General features: G+C 33.8%; 1 protein-coding gene across 1 annotated transcript in view; it reads left to right on the top strand.

Annotated features, from left to right (window-relative positions):
• LOC134839957 (uncharacterized) overlaps window positions 1-27,819 on the top strand; it is a 122,360-nt gene that overhangs the window by 861 nt on the left and 93,680 nt on the right. The window contains exons 2-3 of the mRNA XM_063855586.1: window positions 22,266-22,387; window positions 25,544-25,893. Of these exons, the coding sequence (XP_063711656.1) occupies window positions 22,266-22,387; window positions 25,544-25,893 (472 nt within the window). The remainder of the gene's footprint in view (window positions 1-22,265; window positions 22,388-25,543; window positions 25,894-27,819) is intronic.

The raw sequence follows: 27,819 nt of genomic DNA, 5'->3' as shown, positions 1-27,819 counted from the left end.
CTCCGATTCCAAACAGAGCCAATGAGCGCAATCCGCGGGGTATACAGACGCCAATTCCAAAGGGACCATCGAGGACTGGCAGTATGATCAAGCAGAGGCAAGTTGGATAAACTTTGCTTCAATTGTTACCAATGGGTTCACCACAGATCATATCCATAGATGCCCGGCAAGGTAGCTACTTGCAATTTTCGGAAGAAAACCGGCCATTATGAGCATACATACCGGATGCAAAAAAAACACCGGCACAGTGTGGGTCTCCCCCACAGGGAAGAGGGAAAAGCAGTCAATTAATTGATCACGAGGTCAAAACGGCGGAGCACGAGTTTTCAGTGGGATGGGTCAGCAACCAACAACGGAAATTCATCCCAAAATTTAATCAGACAAAATGGAAATTAGATATCACTCTTCAGTTAAAATGAGTGTGTGAAGTTATAAGGGTTTCGGCTCTTTGTCATTCGTCTGAACAAACAATTAACTGAAACACACATCGCATACTTCAAAACTCGAGTTTTAACGCTAGTATACCCCCAGAAAATTTACAGAATCACGACAAAAATCCTATTAATCCGAAATTATTTAAAAAGTTAATCACTTTGACAAAAACTCTGGCAATATAACGTGTATATGAGCACCAAAAATTGTTTCATCAAATTATAAGGGCTCGTGAGCTTGTATGTACATAAAACAAGACTGCTCGTAACAGGGCGAAGCCCTGAATGTTCCGACTGCCTTTTAAGGTTTATGGAGCTGTAATAACATTAAAAAACTCAATGAAATAAAAAAAATGAAAAACTTCTTTTTTCTAAAATTTGAAATTTTTTTATGAAAATCGACCCCCCACACGCCATATAAAGTACAAAGTGATAGATTTCGCTCCTATTAACAAATCAATTATGGCAAATAAGCTTCTTTTAACCAAATTGGAACGATTTCTAAGACGGATTAGCTCTCCGCTTACGCGTTAATAGCGCGAAATCTATCGCGCGTTATGGAACCTGATCTAAACTACATTTTATGATTGGATAAATTAGATATTTTACCAATGTAAAGTATTTGATATTAACCAATCATGATCCATCTAACTAACAATCCACTTATTTGTAAGTGCTGAAATTACTTGTAATTTCAGCACCAGAGAGATTTGAATTTAACTTAGAAATTAGTTGACTCTCCAAGAAGACTTCAGCAACCGCAATAAACCAGTATACCCTAGATCTATTGAGCCTAGCAGAGACTAGTTAAACAACCTGAGACTAGATAGTATAAGAGTAAGATTAGGATTGGTATTAGACTAAGAAGTTGCACGAATCTATCCGGCCGAAAATAAGATAGCGTGACGAGCAGACGGTGTACCCTATCCGAAATTACTCTATGAGTTATACACTCCAGTCCTAACTCATCTGGTGCGACCATAAGTCTCGAACAAGACCTTAATAGCTTAGAATTAACCAAAAAATAGATTAGAATTTAGACAAAACATTTACAAAATGTTATACGACGATAATTTAATCGAAATGTCTCTACGACTCAATAGATCAGAGCCAATATTCCGAACGATAACAGAACTACCCGGAATTGCAAGAAGACCTCGAACCAGAGACGACATACGACAAAATAGAAACTTACCATATAGTTATATGATAGTTCGGCAAAAGCCAGAACAAACTTTTGTATTTAGAATACTACTAGCAATGAATTTAGATTTTCATCTGCAAACATAAAATCTTGAAGTCAATCTTCAAAATCATTTCAGGCGCTAAACAAATATTAATATACAATAACGATTGATAAAAAGATCTCAGATCGTTTACCTAAATTCTGCAGTAATATACAAAACATGTTTGAAAAATATTTATTGAAAAATCAAAATAAAAATTAGTAGCATGACAATAAATGGTTAGTAATTATAAATCATCCTGTTGTTCCAGCTTCATCACCTAAACATAACAGCATTCATAAGCTCACTAATATCATAAAAACACTAAATCTTTTCTCTACACAAATTTAAATCTTTATTTAAACTTAAATTCACTTAATTTTAAAATTAGATCATCAAGGCTTATCCTTGGATCTTAAATCATTTTCTATTTAATAAAATTTAAAACCTGATCATCAAGGCCTCTCCTTGGATCAAAAAGAACAATTTTGTTCTCCCCCACCCACTTAGCTAGTGTCTAACGACCTCAAACGTCGATTCACTATCCAACCCTTTCTAAAAACCCAGGACTAACAGAAATTTTTGAACAAAACTAATCATTCAAATTAGGATAAACAGTGAAGAACTTCGGTTATTCATCCTTCACTTGATCCCCCCTCTTACCAGACCCAGGATAAATCTTAGACTTAGTAAGTTTAAGATAGTATCTAACGAACTACTCGCGTTCTAATTATACCTGAACCTTGTGGATCGATTTACTATTCTCCAACCCTGAACACAATCACTACCCTTAAGTAAGATTAAGTAAGTTAACACCTTAGCTTATACTAGCCACGAGAAAGTATAAAATCATTCTTCGGAATCGATATACTTTTCTCCCCAACCCTGAACAAATAGACCCAGGTTAAGCTAACCAAAAAATCGTAAGGACTAACAGTTTAAGCAAATAGAAATCATTTAACAACCTTTTGCATCCGTCATCCTAAACCTTATGTCATATAAAAACCTAGGAAATAAACAAACAATCGTTTTACACAATTGTGAAATAGATAACAAAAAATACGATCTTGTAATCACACCACACACACAAACAGTTGGATATATCAGAACAAAACGACAAACACTAAAAAGAAAAATAATAACCAAACAAAGACAAATTACACGAAAAAGATTTTCCAAAAACCGCAACGCATTTTCAGAATCAGAAACCAACAGTTTAGACGAACTTTATAAATTAAAAGAATCTATAGATAAAAATTGCCCCATTCACGATCAATTATATTTTTCCGACTCAGAAACAACTTCAAATTCATCAAAAAGAGGAAAAAGAAGAATAAAAAAGCAATATAAACACAAACCAGTACATTTATACAATTGGAATCAACCAATTAGACACATTGATAATTACATATTAACAGTCATCAAACGAAAAAATGAGCTCAACACACACCCCAGGTGAAGAAAGTCCAGATGATGATGATATCTTCCCCTTTATAGTAGATGCAACCACTGATAGAGGACAGCATATATTTTGCAAAAATTTACTTTTAAATTTATTTGAACCCGGAATCAGTCCATGTAAAACAGAGTTCCCAGATGTAAAAATCAAAAGACAAATTATCGATCACTATCTAAAAGATATATGTAACCTAACACAACAATACGGAATCTACTCCATAGAATTCAGTTCAACAAATCAGAATCACAGTAAATATATAATTCAAACAGACGACCTTGATTTAGAATTTTCAAAAGTATTCACAGAATATACAAAAAGTATTCAATATCATAACTCACAAAGAGCAAACTCCATATTCACTAATGAAGTTTTTGCAATAATATATAGTTATATCTCGCTATTAGAAAACGAAATCCAGATACCAAATGTCTCACCGACAGAAACATCTAAACATATAAGAGTACGACATGAAATCACACTACTCTCTAGTTTTCTAAATATAATTAAAGAAAATTTCACGAAAGATGAAGTTTCACAACATACAAAACACGACTTACAAAAAATTTTGGCATGGTTCATAATAGATTATTTCACACATAATATTGATTTAATTTCACAAGCAAGAAAAAATTTTAGACCCCAAAACTCAAACGATGATACTGCCATCACAGAACAATCAGACTACGTTTGGGACCCCGAATGGTCTCACTCCGCATTCATAAACTTCCCACAATCAATCTCAAGTCAAGCAATAAGTACGATATCCTACGTAAGAGATTATGTAAGAGTAATACCATTAACCATTGATGCAACACCATTAAACTATAATACATTTTTACCCGATATGCAAAATAATAGTTTAAACTCCACAGTCATACACAATGAAAACCTCAATGGAACTAGAAATCTCACTCAACAAGATATCCAGACACCATCGCACTTCATAAATGAAGAAATCGTACATACAACAACTACACAACAAAGTATTTCACCAATACGTCCAAATTTAACAACACCAAGAAATACAAATCCTTCACAAACACAAGTAACCTTACAATCAACCGTCAAACCTTCGGTTGCCCCAAAATATTCACACATGGATTACCAAACATACAGACCCATGACAATACCGCCAAAAACACGCAAAACGTTCACTAGAAACAATTTTGCAGACCATAATTATAATTACACACATCCATCAAAAACAAATTATCAACCACGAAAAAATTTTAGTAATTATACAAGATCTCGAAACTGGGATAACCCAATAGCACAACCTAATTCAGTAAATTTCCAAACAAATTTACATCCTCCACAGGATCGTAGTGAAAATTATCCATTTTTTCAGCAAAATAAAAATAAAAAACAAACATCTTATCAAATGGATTACTTATCCTCAGATGATGATTTCTTACAACCAGATATATTTGCACCCTATAATCAAGAATATCGTGGACAAGGAGTACAGAAACCACATACAAATCATAGAACTTTTTCTCCACAACCGATAGATACACAAAATCAACAACAAATTCAGCAACAAAACCCAATTAATACACAATATTTTCAACCAATTCAGCAACAAAACCCAATGATTGCACATTCGTATCAACCAACACAAATGCAAAATGAAATACCACTCCCATATTATCTTCAACAACACGAAATAACAAGAAATCAACTTTCAAATTTTTCTTAAATGCCAAATGCAGCAGAATCATTACAAATGACAATGAATCCATACCTTATGGGTGGATCATCAATAACATCAAACAAACCTTTAATGGTATTCACAGGAACAGACCCTGAATATTCTGTAGAAGACTATTTAAATGCAGTAACAGCAAATTTGATTTTAAATATAGGACCTGAACCAATTAATACGCCACTACATCAAAACTGGATACATCGACGCACAGCGTTGATACAAACAACTTTAGACGGCGCAGCCCAAAAATGGTTTTCAGTATTGCCTATAGAAATAAAATCAAATTGGAAAAAGTTTACACAAGAATTTTCAAAAATGTTTGACTCCGAAAGAAACAAACAACAACAAAGAGTTTTATGTAATGAAATTCGCAGATTACCAAACGAAACCATCAAGCAATTAGCAGTACGCATCGAAACACTAGTTCGAAAAGCATATTCATTAAATACACATGACTATAAAAACACAAAGATGACAGAAATCTTAATGATGACCTTAACACCGCAATTAAGAAAAATAGCAATAAAAAAGAGAGCATCCCATCCTTCTTCAATTCGAGAACCCGATTTAGATTTTCGAAAACTAGTAGACAAACTAGAACAAGCAGAAATCACAATGAAACTCGAAGAAACAGAAAATCTGAAATTACAATATGTTAACCGAATCGAAACAAATACCACAAGTATCAACAACATACAGGAATCAGATACAGACCTCGTTGAAAAAATCACTGAAATACTCAATATTTACGAAAAACACCCAAACTTTAAAGGCAAACCATCTTTCAAAAAATGGTGTAATTATTGCCGACGATACGGACATAGTATTTCTGAATGTAGACAAAAACAGCAAGACAATCAAAATAAACCTCAAAAATATAAAGAACCAAATAAATCATTCTATCAATACATGAAAAAAGATCAAAATCTACCGAACAAAACTGTGTACAGCAACAAAAGTTCAGGAAAACCACTCCCGAACAATACAAATTATACAAAAAATCAATCACCATATAACTCAAGTTATAGAGGAAGATCACCAGAACGAAGAAATACACAAAATTCATCACAAAATCACTACAATAGACCAAATAGTCAAAATAAGTACTCCAGATCAAATTCAAATACAACACGATTTGTTTCTAGATCTAATTCCCAATCAAGAAATAATTACTATCCAAACAATCAATCACGAAATTCATCATACAATAGGAATAGAAACTACTCCTATAATCGGAATAGAAGTTATTCAAACAACCGAAATCAGAATTACCCGAATAATCGATCAAGGAATAACTCATATAATAGATCGAACTATAACAGACCAAACAATAATTACCAAAACAGATCACGAAATAATTCACAAAATCGACATTCAAGTTATAATAATCGTTATAGAAATTATTCCCAATCACCACACAAGAATAATAACCATTATAATAATTCTAATAATCGCCATAGAAGCAGTACACCTAAACATCAAAGGAATATAAATCAAGTACAATCAAATCCAGAAACAACATCAGACCCTCCAGGTATTGACGACACAGTAAATGATACGTTACAACTCAATCAAATCAACTGTGAATCATCAGATTCAGAAAGTGAAACAGAAAACACTATCTCCATCAATATGATAGCAGTCGAAAATGACTATGAACTTATTATATATGAACAACCATTTTCATCACACATATAATAAAATCAATCAGAACTCCTTCACAATTATTATATTGAACCCATCCATTCCACACCGACGACGCAAAAAACTAATGAAATTACCACTACAAATCAACCCAATGAGAATGACAAGACAAAATGCTTAAATACAAATCACATCTATCAAAATATACAAAAAGAACAACCCAAAGAAAAAATTTGGACAATACCATTTCTTTTAGAAAGTCCAAGAAGCAAAGAATTTCAACCACCAGATCTTGAAATTGATTTTTTAATTGATTCAGGAGCAGAATCAAATATAATAAACATTCCCACATGGAATGAAATAAAAACCTTACACCCAAAGCTAACACCTCTTGAAACCTCCAGTAAACTAGCAACAGCACAAGGATCAACATTGGTAAACTATGGAAAAATTCAATTATTTCTTCTCCCCACAAGAACAATGGAGCAAAACAAAATTTTAACCAAACCATTTAAACAAATTTTCCATATCACTGATATTAAACACAATATCATTGGAATACCATTTATCTCTAAATATATACCAACAATCAACATCTTGAATAGTAAAATATTAATCAAAGATAAATATACAAAAACAAAAGACACATCCCTAACATTTTTTCAAAGATTAAATAAACAACCACCATTCTTTTCAAAATTTTATCCAATATATAACCAGCAAAGAAAACACCTGAAACCACTATCAGGAAACATCTATAATTTTTCAATCAAACAAGTTCACCAATATGATAAAAAACAAAACAAACAAAAATTTTATATGTCAGATTTTGAATTCAAACCTATTCATAAGTTTTTCAAAATCACAATCTCATCAATAAAATATTTGAAAAACTCGAATTCAGATATTATTTCTCTACATGTATACAACAATACACCCTATCAAGTAACACTACCTTTAGGACTATTAGGCTATTGCGAAACCAACGCTACAATATCACCGATACACGAAAAAGCGTATCGCGTAAATAATATACTCCAATTATTAGATATTTGTCAATCCACAATTCTTAATGAAGAATTATCCATAAATAATATAATAAGTAACGAAAAAAGAAATACGGATTATTTCACAAAAACCCCATATTTCAAACCGACATTCAACATAAATAACTACACAGAGAATGAACAGACATTTTTAACAATGTTTAATTTCCAACATTCACAGATAACACAAGACGAATTTGAAAAATTAGCCAAACAGCTAATTAAATATTCATCAGTCTATGCAACATCCAAATTTGATGTTGGCAAAATCAGCTCATCACTACATCTCCCATTAAAACCAGACGCAGTTTTCAAAAAACAAAGAGCAAGTAAAGTACCAATTCATTTACACGATAAAGTGAACAGATTACTTGATATTTTAGAACAATACAATATAATCTCACCAGTAAATAAAGAAGAACAACCAAAAGGTAACACATTTATCAACCCTGTTATCATTCTAGCTAAAGGAGAATCATTAAAAATCGTTCTCGACGCTAGATACCTCAACTCACTCATAGATGAATCAAAGTGTAATTGGCCTATTGAACCAATACAAGTTATTTTAACAAAAATAAACGGAAAATACTTTACAACCGCAGATATGAATAGTGCATACAATCAAATGCCATTAGATGAACAATCGCGACGTTTAACACAATTTGTTATTGGAAACCAACAGTATGAATTCAACCGCTTATTCTATGGAATATCCATAGGACCAGCAGCATTTTCAGCTTTTATGAGCAAAATTTTTCGACCACTAATACTCAAGAAAAACGCAATCACCTATTTAGACGATGTTTTTATGCAATCACAGACTAAAGAAGAAATGTTCAATGTTTTAGAACAATATCACCAAATACTTCAGAACGAAAATCTGAAGGCCGCCCCCGATAAGTCACACTTCTTTTTGACAAGAGTAAAATTCTTAGGACATAATATAGAAAGAAAAACAATCACCCCATTAAAATCACGCATTGATGCTATTCAAAAACTCCAACCACCAACAAACAAAAAGAAAATCCAAGAATTCCTTGGAATGTTGAATTTTTTAAGAAAATATGTCTATAAAATGCAATTATACCTAAGACCATTTTATAATATACTTAGACAACAAAATAATTTTGAATGGAACACAGAACATCAAGCACGATTTGAAGAAATTAAAAAACTTCTAACTGAACAAATTTCAAACACAATTCCAGATTCAAATCAACCATTTTATGCAATGTGCGATGCTTCGAACTTTGGCATCGGCGCAGCATTATTACAATCACATAATGGTACAAATAAAATGAACCTCATATCAGCAAATTCTCGATTATTCACTCAAGCAGAGCTACGACTCTCAACTCTAATGAGAGAATGTACAGCCATAATATATACACTAACAGAATATGAATTTCTGATACTTGGATCAAAACATCCCACAGTTCTATTCACAGACCATAAACCAATCATCTTTCTTTTTACACAAAAGTCTAATCCAAACCACCGAGTTTATAGATTTCAATTAATTTTAATGAAATTCCCAAACTTACATATAGTTTGGAATGCAGGAAAAAATCTTGCATTACCAGACACATTAAGTCGAAATACACCACCTGAATTACTTACACGTAAAACCACAGTTGAAATACCCAAAAATATAAAATTCTACCTTGCAAAAAACGAAACATCACCCCGACTAGAATGCAAATATGCAGTAAAAACTGACGTTGAATAATCACAGATAAACAATCTACAACACTTCCCACTTTATTTAGATTGTCAAAATAATCACTATGAAGTTGATCTACTTGGAACATCAACTTTTCAACCAATCCCATATTCACAATGGATAAAAAATAACACCCAACAAAAAAGAGTAAAACAACACTCGCATAAAAAAGACCTTTTTCCACTAATTGAAAAAGAAAACCTAACTGATAAATTAAATTTATCAGGACCACAAACAAACGATTCAAAATACACAATAAATCAAGTTTTTGACCTCCATGACCCACTTGATACAATACCCTTATCTAAATTAGAAATTGAAAACATATTTCTCCCCCCAACAGAAACAATTACAATTTCAACACTGAAACAATATCAAAATCTTGACCCAGTAATTCGACAACTAAAATCATGGCACAAATATAAAACTAAACCCGTCAAGGCAGATACAACTATTTTAGGAAATAAAACACTCCTCCGATATTTTCGAAAATTCAATAATACAACAATTAACGAAAACACAGACCTTCTAGAATACAAATTAAATGAATCTACAGTTCCCTGTCTCCCTCTAAGTATGATTCTCATAGCTTTTAATATTTCACATACACAAAATATTAAAGGACACTCTGGATCAGAGAAAACGTATTCAAATTTTATACAAAACTTTTATTTCCCAAATGCACCAATTTGGATAAAAGTACTATGCAATGACTGTATAGTATGTCAACTAAATAAACCTTACCCAAATCAAAAACAAATAGCACAGAAACAAGATTTTAAAGGACAAAGTTTGTACTTTAACCATCGTATCTCATTTGATACTAAAGGACCAATTTCACCCTCATCAGAAGGAAACTCCTACATCAAGGTAATTGTTGACGCATTTACACATTATGTAGCACTTAACCCAGTACCACATTGTAACGCTTATTACGCTTACACAACACTCTATGAACACTGGATAGCCAAATTCGGACTACCAGAAATTTTAGTTACAGACAACGGTACAGAATTCATAAATAATGAAATCATTACACTATGTCATTTATATAACATTAAACACAAACCACGTACATCTCACGCACCTTGGACAAACGGCTTAGTCGAAGGTATGAACCGTTCATTACAAGAATATCTCAGATGTATCATCAATGGAAATGATACAAGATACACCGAATGGTCAGCAGATGTAAAATTATTTCCCTTAGCATATAATTCACAAATTACGACAACTCTAGGAATGTCACCATATGAAATGGTTTTTAACCAAAAGCCACGCAAACCAATAATGTTTACAGCAAACTCTCATAAAAACGCACAAGGTTATTATCAACCAAATAAAGACTTAATATGTTATAACCTACCTTTACATACACACGATGAAGATCATTTTCATCACCCACAAATTCTTAAACTAGCCTCCGGTACACACACCGAATGGATTTTAAACAGAGATAAAAAACACAACGAAATTTACCAAAAAGTAACAAAAAAGTTGTTACAAAGGCAAAACATTAATGAACAAATAAATTCACGCTTTACACCAGCCTCCGATTTAAAAATTGGAACATTTGTTTTAATACCCAATTTTAATACTCAAAAAGGAATTTCAAAGAAATTACAACCCCTTCGTAAAGGACCATACCAAATAATTGCAAAACCCACTGATGTCACATATAAAATCACCGACTCAGACAAAAAAGAAATCGTTCAACACCGAAATAACCTATTACCTTATTATCCAAAAGAATACGCACTCCGCGAACTAACTCAATTATATTCTTTTACAGGTTTACAAGTTATTCAAAATGACCCACATACGGAAAATACAACGAAGGAAAAAAAAGATTTTCACCTCAAAAACGAAATAACAAAATCAACCACCACAAAAAACAATACAAAAAATCTAGATCAAAATACATCTCAAAAAGAAAGAAAAAATAGAAAAATGACAGAACAAATAATACCCCAAGAACAAATCGACAAATCAGAACATAGAGAGTCTTCACGACTTAGAAATCAACCACGTAAAAATTATAAATTATTCATCCCACAATCTAAAATATTAAAGAAAGTTGAATTTCAAAAACAACTTTAATTCTACATTTGATAATCTTTGCACCTCTGAAACATTTTACACTTTCATTTTCCAAAATAACATGCTGACAAACACGCAGCGATTCTAGTTCATAATTAGCCAATAGGATTCATCCAATCCGTCACCTTCTATAACTCTAACACAAACCAACTCAAAAACAAGCAAACCACTACAATTTGACAACTAAAATAAATATCACCATAATATCATAACCCTCCCTTATCTAATAAACCAAAGATCAACAATATTTCCCCAACTCAGCCCTCAAATACCCCCCAAACAAATATGTTAAATTAGCCTAAAGTAAAAGAACGACCATTTTAATTAGCCTAAAGTATAAAAATCTCAAAAATACCCCAGATCATTTGACAAATGAAAATAAAGACAAAGAAGACCTCCCGATCACCATAAAAATTGCCCCCAACAATTTTTCACAAAACTCAACCCACTTGTCAAAAAACCAATAAATAATCCGACCACACTTGAAAATTGCCCCAAACAACAAAAAATATTCGATCAAGAAGTCATTTCTTAAATGCTCTTCTATCAAACAGTCACAAAAATTATCACAAACCTCAAACAATTTTTTACGATACTTGAAACTTTCATAATATTTCTTTTTGATATCCTTAAATCTTTTCTAATAATCTTTATCATTTTTTGTAATGTTTTTTAAATTTTCTACACTATATTCGAAATATTTCTCCAACTTTCAAAAACCCTTGATTATATCCACAGGTACGATTCATACAACTTGTCTAAATGATACGAACTATTTTCAGTAGAACTGATATTTTTCTACTATTTGTAATTTTCATAACATTTTTATCATCCCTCATTTTGACCATATGCAAATGTATAAAAAAAGCAATCCTCACATTCGCCCTAGCAACAATCCTTCTAATTCTTTTTTTAGAAGAATACTATAATAAACATAAACTTTTTCACTAAAAGAATAGACCAAAAAAGCTATCAAAAATTGCTACCCAACAATCACATAGTCAGTCTTCACCGACATCATCCCAAGAAAACCCGACACCACTTTCAACTACCCAAAACCCCCAAACATCTACACGAATTTCTTTTCAAGATAACCCATATACCTTTGAAGAACGACACGCTCGCTTATCAAAACCACTAGAACCAGTTCAACGACAAGCACCTCTAAGCGAACCAACATATAACTTATACCCAACACTACCACAAGAATTAAGTAGAATAAGAAATCATAGTCAAAACCAAAATACAGTCGAAATAAATAGACAAATTATACATCCTCGACGAAACAGAAATTTTCAAACTCCCCGAGTTCATTTTGATATACCTCAATCACCATCACCAAACACTCCAGAAAACCCCATTGGTATATTACCAGAAACCCCTACGCTTCTTTAACAACGTAGCACCTCAAGTCTACCATCAGATTACTTAGGTTCAACACCAACATCTGAACAAATACGTGAAAATCCCTTTAACCCCCCAAACCAGGCATCACGACTACCATATTGGACAACACATTCATTCACATAAGGTGAACCAAATTTAATCAACGATCCAATAGATATTTCTACGGATACAACAACATCCTCATCACTACCAGAAACATTATCACTACCATCAACACCATCAATAAGCCAGATTTCAACACCACCTTTTAACTTGAATTTTCCAAATAATCTCGACGCAAGATATCGAGAACAATCATCAACAACTATTCCTTTAAGACTAGACTGGAATACATTCACAGCACCTCCACCATTATTTGGACAACACCTAGAAAGTAACCGACTCCACAATTGGGCACTTAATAGACTACAATATAGACAAGACATTCACGAAGACATACGTGCTCATAACATCCAAATACTCCAACAGAATAGTCTACAATTAAAATTTGAAATCACGGTTAAATTAAACAACATTACTCAACATCCCTATCCATTAAATCCACCAAATATAACAGCTCAATCCCTACCACCACCATTTATAACAACTGAAGTAATATACAAATACGACAGATATACCAAAAAGACAATTGGTTACATCACATTTTATAACCCATACTCAGGATTGTCATACACATGTATATTCTAAAAATTTTAATTTTTCTCCAACTTTTTTTTCTAATAACCTCAAATCAAAACATAAACCCTTCCCCCCGCACAGGACCACAAGATTTATTAGTAACACATTACGATTGTGAAGAAAACGAACAAAAAACACTACACAAGTATGCAATAAATCAAGTATCACAATACGAAACAGAACCCCAAGCCATAGAAACAACAAATGTAATAGCGACACTCTATTCAAAAGCCCGAGCAACTACAGTTATAGGATATAAATTCACAGCAACATTTTCTGAAAAGAAAGTACATTGTTCACAAGTCTCAAACGGAAATAAAAACCGACTTGACCATGAATCATTCTACCAGAGTAATATAGAACGACTTTTACATCTCAATCCCGAAGATTGTAAAAACGAGTTACTCCGACTAAACATCACAAAAAATAAAAACACAGATAGAAAGATAGTGTATTTCCAAGTTTTTTCGGATTCTGTACATCAAGCAGAACTTGAAAGATATCAAGGACATATAAAACTAGATGAAAAGTACCCATATAACGGCGCACACGGACGATTAACTTATGATATACACGATAAACACTGGATACCACACATTGGTATAAATGACCCATCAAACTGCAAAGCAGACACAAAAAACAAAGGATACCAAGAGATCATGTTTTTCGATTGGAAAATACAACTCGAAAAAATACAACTCACACGAGATTTATCAGACAACACAATGATCTATCAAGGAATCAGATTACCTTGTAAAAACTACCAAGGTTATTGCGACCCTACAACACGAACACAAGCAACAATTGTTTGGTTCCCTGAAGACACATGTACAACATTTCAAGTAGCAAAAATACACGCTCGTATGATAAAATTTCACGAAAAATATTTTATACAATCAATACCATATGAACAGGTAAATCCATTACGAAAAATAGGTTCTAATTTTAGAAACATTCATAATATAGAAAATAAATTAACACGTTTTCAAATATATCAAGAAACAGAACTCGCATGTAAATATAAAAACCCACTTCACAAAACACAATACTCTGAAATATTAGTTGAATACGAAAATGGATTCGACATGACCACTGGAAAAATAAAAGTCGACCCATACGCCACAAGTCATCCCCTAAATGAAGGAACATCATATATACCAGTTAATTTTCAAAAGAATACAGGTCAACCTGGTGGACATTTAAAGCCCCAAGACGATCAAAGCACACGTTTACAAGAACTATCACTAATGAATAGTACATATTTTGGTAATATCCACTATGATATTCACTTAGATATGAAACTAGACTACACGATTAGCCGAATTTTTCAAGAAATGTCACTCTCTGAATTAGAAACACTACACCAACTATGCGAATTAGAAAGAACACAAATATTACAATCACTTGCACTAGCAGTATTAAAAATACCCTACGCAGGATATTTACTATCAGGAAATAGATCAAATTTTTTAGACTATGAAGGAAACATTTTATGGTTTTATACTTGTACCAAAAAAGTATCACCACTATACGTTTTTGAAGACAAACGATGCTATAAAAGAATCCCTATCTTTTATAAGAACAAAGTACATTTCGTTGACACACTTTCACGAAGAACCTATTTCTGGGATACCGCAGTCCCATGTGGATCAGAAAATAGCCACAATGTAGTACAACTAAACCCTGATGAAGATAAATATTACCTTCTCACCCCATACCCCACATTAATGCAATCACTCAAAAAATTTTCACCAGAAAGCATTCGCGCTATTGCTCGAAACCCAAATATAGACTTACAATCAATAGGAATATATTCAAAGTCAGATATTCAACATCACATTCGAACACAACAATTCCAAGAATTATTAACACAAATGGACACTATACAAAGACAATCAATTGACCAAAACTTACGCAAACTTGCAGAAACCGCAGGATTTGCAGACATCTATACGCAAGACTATAGCGGATATTTTAAAGATATTAAAGATTATATATACCTAAACGGTGAAAAATACCGTCCCCAAGATATATCACCCATCAATATTTTTAGCTTTGTAACACTCAAAAATGAAATTCTTGATTTTCTAGGATGGCCCTACTACATCTTAGAAAAATTGACTATTTGATACGCAATGTTTAATTTTATTGGATTTCTTTTTTCACTTTTAAAAGGAATCTACAACACATGTGCTATACACACACAAGTAAACAGACAAGCAAGCGTAGCACGCATACTATTTGCAGGATTTTTTGGAATTTTTTCTACATCAATAAACAAAATTCTTTTAGATGCACAAATAAAAGAATACAACACAAAAATAGCTACAAGACAGAACACATACGACGAAGAACATAACAATGTAGACACAACGCCAACAGCACCACAGTTACCACCCCTGCCACATAACCATCCATTATCCCTAGTCCCACGTAATTTTCGAAATTTAGCCATAACACATAATCAAAATTTTCGACCAACCATATCACAAAGTCCCATCCAACATATAATGACACACCAATCACAAGATGATAATACTTATGAACAAATTATAGAACAACCCCATACCACCGCTTTTCAGTCTCAAAATAATAATTTTTTTAGCCCACGATGAGCCGACAACTTGGATCCCTACACCGTTCAAATTCCCACCCAACCAACCTCACTACTCCCATTACTATAATACCACTTTTTGCTTTCCCGCCACCCGATTTCCCAACCAGTAATGTAACATCAGGCATGAATTCCGATACTAATTCACACATCTCAGTTTTATACTCCACATCACAACTCAATAACCCGAATATTGAAACCCCCGATGAATTTGCCGACTCTGAACCATCTCCATCCAATAATTTTCCCACAAACCCCTCAATTTTTTCCCAACCCCCTTTTCAACCAATGACACCAAATAACCCTGTCCCCACCAATTCTACACCCTCTTATGCTTCCCAAGTCACTCCAACCTATTCTTCATATCATTCAGACCGATCATCCAATTCTCCAGATACCCCCCAAATCTCCCCAGAACTAGATAATTTTATTACATTACAACAACAACCCTACCACCTTGACACCCCCACCATAAACCACATTTCATCCACAATAGATTCATCCAACCCTCCTACCCCTACACCCTCTTCATTTTATACCGAATCATTAGCACCATCATCCACATCTACTGAATCTTCACTCAGCACTAATAGAGCTTACCGCACTTTTAAAAGAAAGTTCCCCAACCATCCTTTCCCAGCAAAACCAGGAACAGCCCGTGAATATATAAATCACCCAAATCACACTAATACAAAAGAATTTTTAGCTATCACCTTACCCTCATTTCCACAATACACCTTAAACACCTCTCACGACACTAACGAGACACGTAACTTTGTAGACGAATACGTTTTAATGCCTACTCTTTCTTGGACCTCATATTATCATTTTACTAATCCCCTTTGCTTACCCTTATCTAACACTCACATCGATATAGAACGAAATAAAAACATGCTATATCGACTCACCACACCACTAACATCTAGACAATTTACCTACATTGGATATAAAAAATCACTAAAAACACACACTGCACCCCGAGCTAATGAATATACACTAGAATATTACGATCATAACATCATCAGAGCTAACCAAGATCAATTCTTAGACGACGATCGCTTCGCTAACCCACAAATCACCGAGAAATTTTTCATTAAAACACCATATGTATTTACACTAAATATCTTCGATCGCAAGTTTGACCACATTATTTCAGAAGCACTAACAGACACACAAGCCTACGAAAGTTTTAAAGAACGCTTCCAAACATTTTCACTAACCTTTCATTTCCTTGCACCACATGAAAGAGATTTGCACTGCTCACACGATATTATGTTGCGCACTAAACAAACACACACATATACATATTATCGTTTCATCCAAAATCACTTCGATCTACACACTCCCTCCAGACAACCACACCATCGTTTTCAATTCATCAATTCCAAATACACCTCACCATTCTTTCTTAACTTCACATATTGCATTAAAGATACTAACCTTCATGGTATTCTTCGAAATTATGATCCCATAACCCAAATGTATATTTTTTGTCAAATCACCAAGACCTTCAATGCAGAAGAATCCCGACCCTTCCTTATCCCACACGAATTTGTTCAACCTATAGAAATCCCCATTTTAGAATTCATCCACAACACTAAATTCAATCACAAATTATATAATCTAATCCAAAACACACCTTATGAGTTTGCAGTTGGCACTGAAGAACTAACCACCATTAAAGCACTTCAATTGCTTTGGCCACTGCTTCAAACTAAAAATATCATCCGCATTTTAGCTAAACTACTAACAACTTCCGATCTCATCCACGACATCTTCCCCCACGGTTTCTTCCCTGACGACTAACAGGTAAGTATGAATTATAGATATAACTAACTAATTAAAATATTAGAAACTCACCATTCTTTATCCACGTCTTATTTAGCATTTTAGCCTTCATCCAACGATCATCTGAAAAATTCACAAAAGAAAAATAAAAAATAGCAAACTTCTTCAAAAACTGTTTAAAACTCTATTAATTTTTTGCACCAAATAATTAAATAAAAATAATACCAATGCAATAATTTAATTTATAAATTTTTTCCCAAATGCAGTAAATCTAATAATGATGAAAATTTGTAACTTAATTTTCCCCAACAACTAGCAGTAAAATTGAAATTCTATGTAGTAAATTAATAAGAATCAAATGCAGTACTAACCTTTTGATATTTCAATTCATTCGCACAAAGATTCTATCCACACTCGCACAGCTCGCCCACGAAGAATTGTTTAAAATAATGAATTTCAGTTTCAAGCTTTCACACTCAACAACTCTAACACACGATAACAAGTTTCAAACTTTCCTTTAACCCGGTTGGAAAGGAATTATATACTAAACAAAACTAACCAATGCAGCTTACTAAACACCACAACACATAGCATAACAGCATGACTAAGAAAAGGAAACCAACGGTACCCAAACCGGATTAACCCAGTTTAAAACTGGATAATTTATTCTTTTGAAGACTATTATAAAGTCTAAGAAAGAAATAATAAAACACAAAAAAGTCGAAAGACAAACCCATACCACAAACAATTTGATTTTTGAAAAAAGGACACAACCAACAAAACATAAGAAAAACTACAACAAACCCAACATAAAACGTTGTCACATAACAGGACCTCTCACAAAAACCGCATGCAATCATACTCCCACTCCTGGCCTAACCCACCAGAAGAGGACGTCCTGAGCATGCTCTATAGCCGGACTAACCCACCGTGCTATATCCACGCTTTGTGACCACACTCCTATTTTTAATTAGAGCTACTCAAGGGTGAGTAACTCTTCAAAATAACTGAACTAAAACAAAAAGCTTTTGTGAAAACAACTAACTAAAATCATAATTAAAAAATATTAAACTAATAAAAATTTTATAAAATGTAAATTACATTATGCAATACATAGATCAGAATACAACACCAAGGACGAACATCCAAAGACAAAACGATCCCACTACACTCGAGAAAGAATGGCCACCTACAATCAATCTGCCGCTCACAATCACAACTCAAAGGATTTAGAGTACGACTTGACTTCGCAGAAAAGGACTTCATTGAACTAGACCAATGACCACCTCGATGTTCAAGTATACGTACAGATCCGAGTAACCAGGCATCCCCTCCACGCACAATCTCCACGTCATTCCTAGACAAGATCAAAACACAAAGAAGTTCTCATCAATGAAACAGAAAAACCTGACATAGCCAACCATTCTGAAATCAGATTTGAGTTTGTTGCAAAGACCCAGTCGTTGTCATGAGATGACACAACGATCGAACCTGGAACTTCTCTAACAAGAGAACCCAGAAGAAATATGATGTTCGCCAGAAACCAACGTCCATCATCCATCCTTCGAATTGCAGAAAAACTATTCCAAAAAACTCTGTAAAACCCGGATGGGTGGAACCTGATCTAAACTACATTTTATGATTGGATAAATTAGATATTTTACCAATGTAAAGTATTTGATATTAACCAATCATGATCCATCTAACTAACAATCCACTTATTTGTAAGTGCTGAAATTACTTGTAATTTCAGCACCAGAGAGATTTGAATTTAACTTAGAAATTAGTTGACTCTCCAAGAAGACTTCAGCAACCGCAATAAACCAGTATACCCTAGATCTATTGAGCCTAGCAGAGACTAGTTAAACAACCTGAGACTAGATAGTATAAGAGTAAGATTAGGATTGGTATTAGACTAAGAAGTTGCACGAATCTATCCGGCCGAAAATAAGATAGCGTGACGAGCAGACGGTGTACCCTATCCGAAATTACTCTATGAGTTATACACTCCAGTCCTAACTCAGTTAATTGTACCAAATTGGCCAAAATTGCAATCTTTAAACCCCCGTAACTTTACAAAAAAGGATCGCAGGTGAAATATCTTTTCAAATTTGAGCTCAGGACAACAATACCTTTCGAATGATATAAAAAATTCCGTCAAAAATGGCTAGTTAAAAAGTCGAAATTTGTCTGATGAAAAAAAAACCCACCCCGAGCACAAATATTCCGTTACTTTCGTATCGAAAGTCGGAACAACAAGATACCCGACTGCTGATTTTATTTTAAGCAACGAGAAGCTGCAGTTTTGCGATTGTACGCGCGCAAAAGAAAAGCAATTTTCAAACGAACACGAAATCCAAAAATATCTGGTTTTAACAAGATAGTCGAAACATGGTCAACCACAGTCAGTCGAGCACAGTGTAAGACATGTAGATCACTGAAGTATTAGTCCATTTTTTATACTACATGTAATTACTTGTTAAACTAAAAACTGGGCACTGTAAAAAAACTTCCGTGAATGCGTTGCATTAGACAATTTTCACATGAACTTAGTTTTTGTCGAAATCATAACTTTTTGGGGAGTTCCTTGAAATTTGAGTGTTCAAACATCAATCAATCTTAAGTAACTTTTTTTGCAATTTTAAACAGAAAGATGTGTTTATTTTGAAAACAACAATATTTCAATGTTTAATAAAAAAAACTTTGTTTTCGAGCATTTCCCTGGCTTATACTTCAAATAGTTTCATGCAGCTCGGAAAAAATACATGAGATCAAGTTATCTCTTAAAAAGGCAGATATTTTCCCCTCCATCTTACTTGAACACCAGTTTTATGATGTAACGACCGGTCTTTACAAGGGCGAGAATAAAAATCGATATTTACATCGAAGTTGCAGGTAGCGGGGGTGCAAAAAAAGCAATCTTTTCAGTAGTGTTTCAAAAATTCTTCAAAAAATTTAATACAGAGAAGGAAAAGACAGATAATGTCGACCTAAAAGAATAAACGTATAACATTAGTTCTTCAGTCCGAAGTCAATCAACAATTTTGAAAGGAGCTATCAACACTCCAATCATTTGCATAACTTAGGTTCCTACCAATGCTTCCCTCTAACAAGGACAAAATTTCTTAAGAAAAACCAAAAAACGTGAGTTTGTGAGCTCTGCAAGTAGCCCTGAGAGCTCTTTTTGCAAATATCCTTATAAATTGTTAATGAATAGTCTGACTCTATTGAAAGGAATCTTTGTTAGATTTTTTCATTGATGCTCAAATCCTGACTCTATTGAAAGGAATATTTTTGGACGTTTTCATTGATGCTCAAATCCTCTTGAAAAAGCTACGAGGTTTGTTTTCACGGCCTGAATTTGCGTGGATAAAAAACCGCCGTACCTTTGCTACAATTTCGAAAAAACATTAGATGACCTTGATTGAACAATTTATGCTTTTTACAGAGCTACCGGTTATCATTGCCATCGGATATGATTGTTAACTTAGGGTTGAAAAATTCAATTTTGGTTTTCCTGTTTCCCTGTTTTGCGACAATTTGTTTTTGGACCATAAATTAAAATAAAAGTGAGTTTAAGCTTCGCTTCGTTATTTCCATATTTTTGAATAACTCCAGTTTTTCAAATAAATACATAAAATTTTTCAAGGACGTCTTAATTCTGAAGTGATCCTAAAGCTGGTTGCATGCGTTGAATCTTAATTGCTTGAAAAGAAAAGGTTGATTTAAATAAATGGGAAAAAGAAACAATAGCAGATACGCTTCATTGATTTATTCAGTAACATTTTTGTTTTTTATTATCACTGCCATCGGCGTAATTTTCAAGGTTTTATGATAATCGCTATATTTTTCTATTGTTTGAAATTAGAGAATTAAGTTCGTTTCTGGTGCTCGTTACATAATTGAAAAAAAATCTTCAACCTTATTGCAATGTTTCAATTTAAAGGACTTTTACCAATTTTACACATTTCATACTCAAGGTATGTGCAACAAGATTTGTTATCAACCCTCTATCTCTTTTGTAAAAGGGGTGGAACTCCGATATCAGACTCAATATTCGTGTATGAATAATTATTATATTAGTTTTATATAAGATTGGGTATTTGGTACTGGGGTATTGGCGTTTGTTAACAATAACATCCTGTCCAAATCAGGGGCGGATTTAGGGGGACGCTTTTTTTCTTCTCAGGGATTCGACCCTTTGCCGACCCAAAGGGTCCCCCTTTTTACTATTTTAAGATTTTTTGGTCAAAACTTATCAAAAAGTGCGTAAAAATTTAGCCAAAACAGGGTCTTTTAGTGCTTTGGGAGAGCTCATTAAATCAATTTGCTCGACCTAAAAAAAGGTGGAAAAAGTTTTCGAAAATTTTTTTGAAAATCTGCCCCCACCTCGAGAAAATCCTAGATCGGCACCTGATCCAAATCCTTATCTCGGTTTTAGTTTGAAGACTCTCTCCTTCCTCCCGATGACAACAGAGAATCAAGTGCAGTTCCTCATCTGAAGTTGGTGATCATTGGACATGCCGACTACATCGTCCCCATCTGCCCAGGAAATACACTCCGGCTAGTAAAGCTTCTATCGCCTATAGTTAATTGGGGGCTTGTAGTTTGTTTAAATACGTCTGAAAAACAGCAAGAAGCACATTTGAACTGTTAGTTTCAAATCAAGAGGACAAATGGGGGAAGATTGAGATCAGTTCAAAGTGAATTACGTAAGTTTAAGCACCCCGACCCCCAACCAAAAAAGAAAACTCACCAGAGGGTGGCTCATCAGTAGTGATTTTAGGAGGCCAGTGGTGCGGACTACCCCTCTTGGGGGTCCAGCCCATTCGAAGTGTCCCTCCGTTCAGTACCCTCAGTCAGAGGGATTTTTCTCCTTTATATTTGTTAAGCAGTATGAATTACTAATACGTCTTGCTTGAAGAGAAATAAATCTTCCTGTGTTTCTTAAATACTAGCTTGGGCACTTCAAAACACGGCCAAATAAATAGCAAAATTCTCGGGTTGACAAAAAATGCTTGTCCTACAATTTCAAATTATAAAAAATAGCTTATCATACAATTTCGTGCAATTCCATAGATACAGAAAATGTTATGAAAACTTTAAGATAAGGAACTCATTTCATACATGAAAATTGTAGGATAAGCTTTTTTTCATAAACCAAGAAGTTATATTTTTCTTAGAAATTTTGGGATGTGTTCATGACCGAACACAAGTGACTAAAACCATGTTTTACTCCAAACTAGAGACATCAAAGGGTTGATCGTCTGGCATTTACAATGCATTGGAAACTACGAATTGTATAAGAGTTCTCTTCCCAAAAGATATGCTGAAAGATGATTCTTTTTTAAAATTAGAGTTTTCAAATTATCAGACATTGATCCAGGCGTAAATAAACATGCCATACAAAACAAATAGGAATTTTTAGCCTGTTTGAAAAAGTTATCCAGAGAAGCTGAAAAAAAATCCATTTTTTTGTACCCAGGACTACATTATGCAGACAAATTTTGTTTTTGCAAAATGTGTGTTTGAGTGCAAAATTCGATTTGCGGTTGAAAAAAAAACAGAAAAAATTTTGGGGCAATTTTAAATTTAATTGGAAAAAATTTTGTTGTCGCCATCAAAAAAAGCTAGTCATAAAACCTTCACATATGGAAATTCTATGAAAAACATTTTTTCCGAAAAAAGAAACATAATTTTGTTTTTCATCACCAGGCTGTTTCTTTGGTTCAAATAGCCGCAGAAACTAGTTCGAATCTTTTCTCATTTGTTTTTTGAAATTTATCTGAAAATTGTATGAATAGCATTTTTCCATACATTTGATGCATGGAATTGAATGATCAGCATTTTTTGTGCATGGAATTGTAAGATAAGCTTTTTCGGTTTCTGGGGGTCAACCCGGGTTGGCAAAAAATATAGTTAATGCATATCTCGCTAGCATTATTTTTCTTGATAGGCTTAAATGTGCTAACAAAACAACTTTTTCAAAAAAAACGTTTCAAAGAAGATATCATAATTTAAAGATCACTATTTGTTACTCCTCCATTAGCAATAACTCTTTAATTCCGCATCAACAAATCATTCAGTTCCTTGATAAATTCTGATTAATGAGAAAACATCATTTTCCATTTCGGCAATATTTTTTCGACCACAGATGAGATAAGTTATTGAAAAAATCTTTTCTGTACAAAACATACAAAACAATCCAAAACAAAACAGTCCTGAAAAGTATGAAAATGAACGAAAAATCAGTCCGATACAAAACAGTCCGAAAAACAGTCCCAATCAATAATTGTTTTAACAAGCCGGTAAGCCGAGAATTGTCGTTTTGTTCAGCATAATGAGCAAAATAGAGACCGCCGCAGTCGCGCCAACGTGTTGCGAGCTTGCCAACAGAGGGTAGGACTTAATAAGAAATTTAGAGCCAGTTGTCGCCGCAAAACGGCGACGCACGCACAGCGCGCCCACAGGCGACCTTAAACCGGACTGTTTTGTATTGGACTGTTTTTTTCCTCCATTACATGATTTTTGGGATTATTTTGTATTGGACTGTCTTGTATGGGACTGTTTTGTATATGCACCAAAAAAATATCAAAACACAAGTTGATAATAAGCCTCTTGTTGCGTGTGCTTCTCTTGATCATTCGAAGATTACAATTTTTTTGATCAAATCGTTTTTAGACAGGTCACAATCCTTAGAGGACTAGAGGTACAATACTTGAACCCCTTTTATTTAGTCTATGTGAGGATTATATGAACAAAACGGTGAATTGTGAAATCAGACACGATGCATATGATTCGATACTCCTAAGTCATGAATGAAAAATTAACCAATTGAAAAGTAGCTCGGCAAAAACATCGCTAATTTGCTGAAAAAAGTTAACCAGCAACTTTTAAAAATAATTCAGGATGGAGCTGAAATTTTTTGCTCAAAAAAAGTTAGAAAAAGCAACAAACACTTAAAACTGGTGATCAAATTCGAGACAAGAAAAAGGATATTAGTTTTTTAGGTGTCCACAATGACAACCAATTACCGCATCAAAATGAAACTTACAACTTTTGAAAACATAATAGCAACAAGGGATCAAAACCATTTATAAAATTGTGATCCGTAAAGTTGTGCCATCTAAATCAAGGCAATCGATAATTAATTTAGTACTCAGCCAGTTAGAGATTTCAGCTGTAATTTTGAGTACAATATCAGAAATTCGAGAAACTACAATCAAAGAATAACTTAACTGGGTCATTAAAATCCTCAATTTGTGCCAAAAACTGTTGAAACTAATTTTTAACATCAAGTTCAGTGCCATTAAATGCCTTGTTTTTAAGTTTCGTGAAAGTTGGTCTGAAAGGCGAAACAACTCAAATTAAGTTTTTCTGACACAGACTTTTCTGATTTTTTTTTGGATTCCAAATCATGGCTGGAAGAGCTTCCATATGGCTACGCATTGAATCTCCTTTGAGTTTTTATAGTGTTCAAAGTCTGTCCCAAATGGGTCGTGTAGTGGTCGACAACTAACCCCTGAAGTGGTCGGTTCAATTTTAGCTAATTTTTTCTCGAAACGAAACTTAAGGCCCTTTAATACAACCTCCTCGTATGAATTATTCTTACGCGTAGACTAAAAACTAACAAAAAGTATTTTTTCATTTGTTGAGCTCAGTTCCAACCTCGCCTCCAGCGATTTTTTTCCAGGATATAAATGTGCCTATTTTTTCCAGGGATATCGTGGTGACCTTTCTTGACCCTTTTGTGGATGAAAAAGTGCTGCAACAGATCAAGAGCAGAGAAAGAGAAACTCATCACTCTAGCCACTCTAGAGCCAGCTGCAACAATAACCATTGTAGTGACTCGAACCCAATAGTGCCAGTTCAACTGCAGAACCAACTGGGTCACGTGATCTGTGACTGGGACCAGGAGGCCATGCGGTTCGTTTTCCAGACTCTTGTTGCCAGGGTCAGCGCCACGCCAAGTACAAATGAATATACAACAATGACACCTAACGGGTCATTGCCAACATCTCCTCCGTCAGCAAAAAACAACAACATTTCAAGATCTTCCAGCAGCAGAAGTTAGTAGAAATTTGGAATTTATTAATATTATCAATATGCTTGTGCTTTGTGTAACAAAATAAAATGATATATGCTTTGCATTATAGTTTTTGAGCTAAATTTTGTTTTATTTTTTGTCAGTTGACAATTAATGCTTTCGTTTATTTCAGCGTTTAAAAAAATCAGAATTTTTTTGATCATTCTGCTTTTTTCTCTAGGGAAGTTTGAATAATAAAAAATCACTCTTCGATAAAGTTTGACCTTGATCTGTTAAACTCACCCAGCAAAATGTGGTAAAGATTATTTTTGGAAGATCAAACAGAAGACACAGAAGGAGTGTGTAATAAACGACGGAGAGGCTCAAATAAAAATCCCGTTTGAAGGGATAACGGAGTTCCCCGGGAAAGAATAAGCCAAAGGGCGGGTAGGCAGGGACTACAAAAAGGATTCCCGAATATAAAACCCCCCAAATTTTTTATGCATCTCACTTTGAGATGGTCGTAAATTAGCCAGTCAAAGTGTAAACAAAACTGTGCTCGTCAGGGCAAAACCCCGAATATTTGAAATTCGCTTTTTTGTCTATTAACTATTTTTGTTCAAAAAAAAGACGCATTATTAAAAAAAACGTGAATTGTTTTTTTTTGTCAAAATAAGGTCTTTATATTGTTCTGGGTGGGAATTCTCAAAAATTCAATTTGATCAGCCTAAAAAGGAAAAAATCGAAATAGTTTGCAAAAAAAATATTTGAAAATCTCCAATCCTCGAGAAAAGCCCTGCACCCAATTACATAGTTCCTTCCCATTTTCACTAGTCGGAACAATTTATTCAGTTGTTGCTGCGGATCACAAGGATCTATGAAAAGCTCTTTAGCTTGTATGAGCTTATTCCGTATCGTATTACTTCACCTAATCCTACGAAATTTTCAAGTTCTTTTTTGTGCAACTGAAATCCGTTCTTGTAGAGTTCTAAAAATTAATTTGGTCGGCCTCAAAAAAAGACAAAATCATCCAATCTTTTTCTCAAAAACCGCCTTTTGACCTACCTCAGAAACTTTCATTGTTGTTCTTTCATTTCCTTTGATCGTTCCGACAATAATTGAACATGTTTAGACACTTGTTTCTGGAATTCGGGAACATATAGGCACAAAAGTTTGGCCTCGTAATATAAGGTTTTTTGAAAGTTTGTCCTTTACATGCCGTGTAAGGTGATAAATTCCTGATTTAATAGCGCAACGATGAAACCAAAAGCCTCGATCAATTGTGGAACAAGATTAGCTGGTGTGAAATTATTATAAGAAAAACAAAGATAGCTGGTTACTGTGAAGTAGCACAAAATGTTCCGACCATATTCTTTAGAAAACTACGGTTTAGAAAAAAATATTCCAAATGAGAGTAGTTTTTTTTCTGTTAGGTGTGATAAAAGGATCTGACGCAAAAAAAAAATAATATAGGCATAAAATACAGTCGTAGAAAAATAGGCACCCTGGACAAAAAATGGTTTAGAAAAATGACTAGAAAAACTAAAAATCAAATTTAAAAAAAATTCAAAAATTTTTGCAGAAAATTTTTGAGTTTTTGAAGTTTTTGATTTCCAAAATAAAGCTAAAAACTCTAAAAACTAGTTTTACTTGCTTAAAAGGAAGTTTTAAAGCCTTAAATTAGGCCATTTTCAGCTGTTGTAAGCATGCTCGCTTGTTTTTTTTTTTCGCTCGATCTTCAAACCGGTTTTTCTTGAGACTAGAAAAAATTATTGACAATTTTTTAATGTAGTTCGAATCACGATTGAAGGGCTTTTATATGATAGATCACTCAACCCAGTCTAAGGATTATTTGTGGTGGCTGATTTTGCTTGAAAAACATAAAAGAAAAAATCTAAAACACACCCGAATACGAAGTTCCTCCCCATTTTCAATGGTCAGAACAACTAGAAAAAAACGAAAAGTTGGT

Source organism: Symsagittifera roscoffensis, chromosome 2 (genome assembly GCF_963678635.1).
Source record: "Symsagittifera roscoffensis chromosome 2, txSymRosc1.1, whole genome shotgun sequence".
NCBI classification, from domain to species: Eukaryota; Metazoa; Xenacoelomorpha; order Acoela; family Convolutidae; genus Symsagittifera; species Symsagittifera roscoffensis.
The sequence above is the reverse complement of the archived record's forward strand: the minus strand, read 5'-3'. Positions and strand labels throughout refer to the sequence as shown.